The sequence below is a fragment of the Rhamphochromis sp. 'chilingali' genome (assembly GCF_963969265.1).
Source record: "Rhamphochromis sp. 'chilingali' genome assembly, chromosome: 16".
NCBI classification, from domain to species: Eukaryota; Metazoa; Chordata; class Actinopteri; order Cichliformes; family Cichlidae; genus Rhamphochromis; species Rhamphochromis sp. 'chilingali'.
In genome coordinates this window covers 18,013,125-18,019,124 of record NC_137943.1, presented here as the reverse complement: position 1 = coordinate 18,019,124, position 6,000 = coordinate 18,013,125, and the positions used below count along the sequence as shown (strand labels likewise).

The 6,000-nt window shown below is 43.4% G+C and overlaps 1 protein-coding gene across 2 annotated transcripts in view; it reads left to right on the top strand.

Moving 5' to 3' along the window:
• The first annotated feature begins 1,469 nt into the window (after positions 1 to 1,469).
• Positions 1,470 to 6,000, top strand: part of LOC308412361 (A-type potassium channel modulatory protein DPP6-like) — a 102,283-nt gene continuing 97,752 nt past the window's right edge. Inside the window, exons 1-2 of one of the 2 annotated variants that reach the window (XM_080906654.1) lie at positions 1,470 to 2,696; positions 2,901 to 2,978. In XM_080906654.1, coding sequence (XP_080762780.1) covers positions 2,922 to 2,978 — 57 coding nt within the window. In that variant the 5' untranslated portion in view covers positions 1,470 to 2,696; positions 2,901 to 2,921. The other variant, XM_080906652.1, reaches the window with a different exon arrangement.

The window sequence follows — 6,000 nt, the reverse complement described above, 5'->3', positions numbered from 1 at the left end:
TGTTCCCAGGACTGCGCTCTTCTGGACAGAGATCTCCGATGTTGTTCCCGGGATCTGCTGGAGCCACTCGCCTATCTTGGGAGTCACCGCACCTAGTGCTCCGATTACCACGGGGACCACCGTTACCTTCACCCTCCACATCCTCTCGAGCTCTTCTCTGAGCCCTTGGTATTTCTCCAGCTTCTCGTGTTCCTTCTTCCTGATATTGCTGTCATTGGGAACCGCTACATCGATCACTACAGCCGTCTTCTTCTGTTTGTCTACCACCACTATGTCCGGTTGGTTAGCCACCACCATTTTGTCCGTCTGTATCTGGAAGTCCCACAGGATCTTAGCTCGGTCATTCTCCACCACCCTTGGGGGCATCTCCCATTTTGACCTCGGGACTTCCAGGTTATACTCGGCACAGATGTTCCTGTACACTATGCCGGCCACTTGGTTATGGCGTTCCATGTATGCCTTGCCTGCTAGCATCTTGCACCCTGCTGTTATGTGCTGGATTGTCTCTGGGGCATCTTTACACAGCCTGCACCTGGGGTCTTGCCTGGTGTGATAGACCCCAGCCTCTATGGATCTTGTGCTCAGAGCTTGTTCTTGTGCTGCCATGATTAGTGCCTCTGTGCTGTCTTTCAGTCCAGCTTTGTCCAGCCACTGGTAGGATTTCTGGATATCAGCCACCTCCTCTATCTGCCGGTGGTACATACCGTGCAGGGCTCTGTCCTTCCATGATGGTTCCTCGTCTCCCTCCTCTTTCTTGGGTTTCTGCTGCCTGAGGTATTCACTGAGCACTCGGTCAGTTGGGGCCATCTTCCCAATGTATTCTTGGATGTTCGTTGTCTCATCCTGGACTGTGGTGCTGACACTCACCAGTCCCCGGCCCCCTTCCTTCCGCTTAGCGTACAGCCTCAGGGTGCTGGACTTGGGGTGAAACCCTCCATGCATGGTAAGGAGCTTTCTTGTCTTTATGTCAGTGGCTTCTATCTCCTCCTTTGGCCAGCCTATTACCCCAGCAGGGTACCTGATCACGGGCAGGGCGTACGTGTTGATGGCCCGGATCTTGTTCTTACCATTCAGCTGACTCCTCAGGACTTGCCTGACCCTCTGCAGGTACTTGGTGGTTGCAGCTTTTCTAGCGGCCTCTTCATGGTTCCCATTCGCCTGCGGGATCCCCAAGTACTTGTAACTGTCCTCTGTGTCTGCAATGTTGCCTTCTGGTAGTTCAATCCCCTCAGTTCTGACTACCTTCCCTCTCTTTGTTACCATCCGACTACACTTCTCCAGTCCGAACGACATTCCAATGTCATTGCTGTATAGCCTGGTAGTGTGGATCAGTGAATCGATGTCTATATATATATACACATATATATATATATATATACACATATATATACATACACACATTTTTTTTCTGGAATATATGGACATTTTTTCTGGAAATGTCTTGAATGAGAGTCAGACAATGGAAAGGTCACCCTGCAAAACAAATATTTTATGTCAAATTTGAAGTGAAATGAAATTCTTCTGACTTTTTGTAAATAGCAGGTTATATCAAGTAGTAACTTTGCAACTATTTTGCAATTTCCCACCTGTGAACTGTCATACCCAAACTGTGCACCTTTAGGTGTAACATGTTACTTTTCTACAACTCCGTTATTTGCAGTAAAGGTTGTCCACTCATATTACAGCTACTTACCAACTGTTTACCGAAGAAACTAGTGCAACAAAGCAGTGCCTTTACAGAATTTAAACACAATTATTTAAATAAATATCAACATTTTTCTTCTCACAAAAAGAAAGGTCTGTCCTACGTTCGTCTAATTAGCTGCAGCAGACTCCCCAGCCCAGCATCATTAGTATTTGCAGAGTGCGCCGCCACTTAGCTCCCCGTGGTTTTACTAAATTCACACTTTACTTTCTGTAATGAACTCTTTTGCATCCCCCTCCTCATTAGGCCCGCTGAATTAAAAAAAAAAAAAATTAAACTCCGAGTGGCTGGAGGGCGACACAGCTTCGCCTTTGATCAACTCTGACGGCTAAAAGCTTCTAATTGCAGCTCGATGCGGAAGTTTACCGGCGGAGGTCAAATTACGCACCTTTGTCCAACTAATAACCGCGTCAGACGCGCCCGGCAACTCATAAAAAGGTTGTGAGAGCTAAGTCTAAAGCTCCCAGTGTAGTCATGAGCTAGATACTGCTGTGAAATTAGCTCTCAGAAACGACCCATCCTTGAAATGCTCGCTTACGTGGGGCGTAACTTTCAGAAAAGCGTAGATAAGATGGCCAACAAAAAACCCGCATGTGCAGTTTGCCGATAAACAGTCTGCTTTACATCTTTGTAATGGTAAATGGCCTGTATTTGTATAGCGCTTTTCTAGCCCCTAAGGACCCCAAAGCGCTTTACACAACCTGTCATCCACCCATTCACACACTGGTGATAGCAAGCTACATTGTAGCCACAGCCACCCTGGGGCGCACTGACAGAGGCGAGGCTGCCGGACACTGGCGCCACCGGGCTCTCTGACCACCACCAGTAGGCAACGGGTGAAGTGTCTTGCCCAAGGACACAACGACCGAGACTGTCAGAGCCGGGGCTCGAACCGGCAACCCCCGAGGGGATTCACTATCTCCGAAGCGAGGCTGCGCACAAAGAGCTTTGATTTACCATTGGACAACACTTTTAAATAGCCTTACTACAGGTGGGTGACGCTTAATCTGGAGCACATTGTTGGAACAGCTGTAGCTGAGACGCATGCACTTATCGGCGAAAAGGCACATTGGGCACCTTTGGCTCTACGATTTTAGACAACAAGCGCGGAGATCCTCGTGATTACCAGCTGAGAGAGAGAGAGAGATGAAAGTTGGTTGTTCAGGCGACTTCAGGTGAATATTTTGTATTGCAGACTATCTCTATTTATGGGACCATGAACTCATCTGCAGGTGCAGGAAACTATCGCAGAGGCTCCATCAAGGCAGACAAGGTAACTTATATTTTAAATCTCCTTATTTTAAGTAACATTACTTTCCTTAACTATTAAAATCTACCAGATTGTGCAGAATTGTTTGAGCACTTTTTTTTAAAGCCCACCGATGCGTAAAGAGGTGACCCCCTCCCCCTCTTTAAGTCCTGTGGACCGAACTGTAAAAGAAGACGATCGGGTTCCTATTACATGTTGTTGAGATGCAGAGGTGTAGCTGTCTTCTGGGTGCAGTATCTTGATTCCCTTTCGGTAGTTTTCCACCTGTTTATTTAAGTATAGAATCACTCAGCTCACGAGGATTGTTCTGGAAACAGTAGGTGTCATAAAGAATGTGCATCTGATTGTAGGGAGCCAAAGACGCTCACAAAATGTTGCCTCACTTTAGAAGTTAAGATTAAAGATGCCAAATAATCTGATAAAATGTCTGCAAATCCATCCACAGCTTCTCCATGAGAAGACTGTTTATGATTTTATATTCAACTCTAATTTCAAATGTTTTTACTCCATCTTCCTTTATAGCTCAGTGGCTTACACCCTCAGAGTTCAAACAAGGAAACACATGAAATCAACAGACAATAAAAATACATCTCTTCTGACTTGTCCTGTCCTGTAATTCCCCAGCAACAGCACTTGCCTAACATCACTTCCGAGCAGCAGCCGCATATTGGAGCCAAAGTTAACTTGCATTACACCTCGGGGTGCATTGATTGTGGTTTCAGTGAGGACAAAATGCGTTTCCCTGTCCTGTGATTCTCTGTAGAGGAGCTGTGAAATATTTAAATTGTGACAAATTTGTCTGTCTCTAGGGGGCATGTCATCCCCAAAAAGGTTTAAAGATCACAGGCTGTAGTAGACTATTTATAGATGAATGTTACCCACAGTGCTACAAGCAAAGTACACTCGTTTAAAAATGCTCTTTTAAGTTTCAGATTAAGGATTGTTCATGTGTGTTGTTTGTGGAAAGCTTGGTGGTGTCGTTGCCTAATCGGCTCTCTGTCATTAATTTAATCACATTTGTGCTGCATTGCTGTGCATGTTTTCTTTGATACAATAGTGTGTAATTTAATCCTAATAAATCTGGATTATTTCCCAGTTTCTGTGTGGATTCACTCATCTTTTAGTCATAGATTAGACCGAGTCTTGATATCGTTCCCTTGTGCTCACGTTGGTTCACGCTGGAGTTAGTCTGCCACCTGCTGGAAGCACATACTCAGTCAACATGAGGCTTCTCTGCCAAGCTTCAGCAGCCTGCTGGCATGTTGACATACTTTTCTCTCATTACTCAGGCTTTGCTGGACTCCAGTCACTTTTACTTAAACAAATTTCTCCACTGTGAAGAGAGGCTATACCTTTTGTACACTCCATATTTCTCATATTTCTGCTGACAGCTCCGCTTACAGCTCAGTGCCGTGAAAGCCCCAAAGCCTTGAAGCTTCTGTGACCAGTATTTTACTTATTAAGGATTCCCAGACACAACCTATTAAATTCTACCATAATCTGTGGACAATTTGCATAGAAAGGGAAATCATTAAGTCCGGCCTTGGCAATCCAAGCCGCCTACCCTTCTCTGAGGACAGAATAATTTTGAGAAAATGCAGACATGTCTGCACTAAAATTCATTAAACCTGATTTGGTTGGTGTGATTCTGGCCTGAGAATAAGAGAGCTCATATTAACAGTGACTTACTGTCAGAATCTACATTCTTATTCTCATTTCCCTTTTTGCTCTCATCTTCTTTTCCCTTTCCTCCTCCTCCTTTTATTTCATAATGGTATTAATTACTAACTAGCTTTTTAAGGGTATTTATGAACCTAATAAAAATATAATAAAACATTCAACTAATGCAATTATGTTAGTGTCAGAGTCAAAGGTCTTCTGCTACTGTATTTAAACCTTACACTCCCATCCAATCAGGAAGCATGAGGACTGTAACAATATGATATGTTACTCTACATGATTATTGTGGTTTTAAAACACTACTGTGAAAAAGTCTTGATCTACTCCTAATTTTTTAATATTTTGCTACCGAGGAGTCTTGTCTCGAGGAGACCTTTGTTGTCATTTTTTTTTAAGTGGTCTTGAGCAATAGTGCGCCTGGTTTTCTGAAGGTCTTTAAACATTTTTATTTGGGCACTGGCTGCTTTTTCAACCTTTTTCAGTCCTTGCACCTGATCATTTTCAGACAACTCTTTTTTTCATTTGCTTGATTTTTAAGTCACTTAACACTGATATATGAATTATTCAAGCACGGAAAACGCACCCTAACTCTGGGAGCCAATTTTAAATTGTATCTCTAGACTCTTTGTTACTAGGAGCTTGTTGCAAAAACAAACCCAGTTCCCATGTTTTTAGCTGAATCTATAGGAAATGCCAAAACATAACTCATCAGAGGTGGTCTCAGTGGAAGGTTGGCTGTCAAGAAGTCATTCTTAAGGAAGCAAAACAGGGAGAAAAGGCTGAGGTATGCCAGATTACCCCAGAACTGGGCTGAAAATCAATGGTAAAAACTCTGAAGAAGTGATGAATCCAAATTTGAAAGCTGTCAAATCATCATCAGTGAAGGAGACATGCCATGAAACAAGGTGGCGATTCTGTCATGGCTTTGGGATGTATTTGCACCATAATGAGCCATGGTGGTGTTGACGATCTTGTCAGAATTAATTGAATTATTAATGCGTAAAAGTATCATCAGATTTTGATCAACCACACAACACCATATGGACAGCATGTAATTAGTAGCAGCTTCATATTTCAACATTAAAATGACCCCAAACCCAGTGTAGTAAAAGCATACTGGATAGTGTTCCATTGTGTGGTTTTCTATAAGTCATGGATTGGCCTCCCCAGAGAGTGGAGCTCAGCATTGTAGAAACAGTGTCATCTTGACAGAGAACAGAACAAAGAAGAGCTTGGAATTATTCCTAAAGACTACTTAAAGAAGTGAAGGGAAAGTTTGCCTAAGAGAGTTTATGCTGAACAATAAAAGTGGTCATAAGAAATACTGACTTTCAAGTTTTTCAGA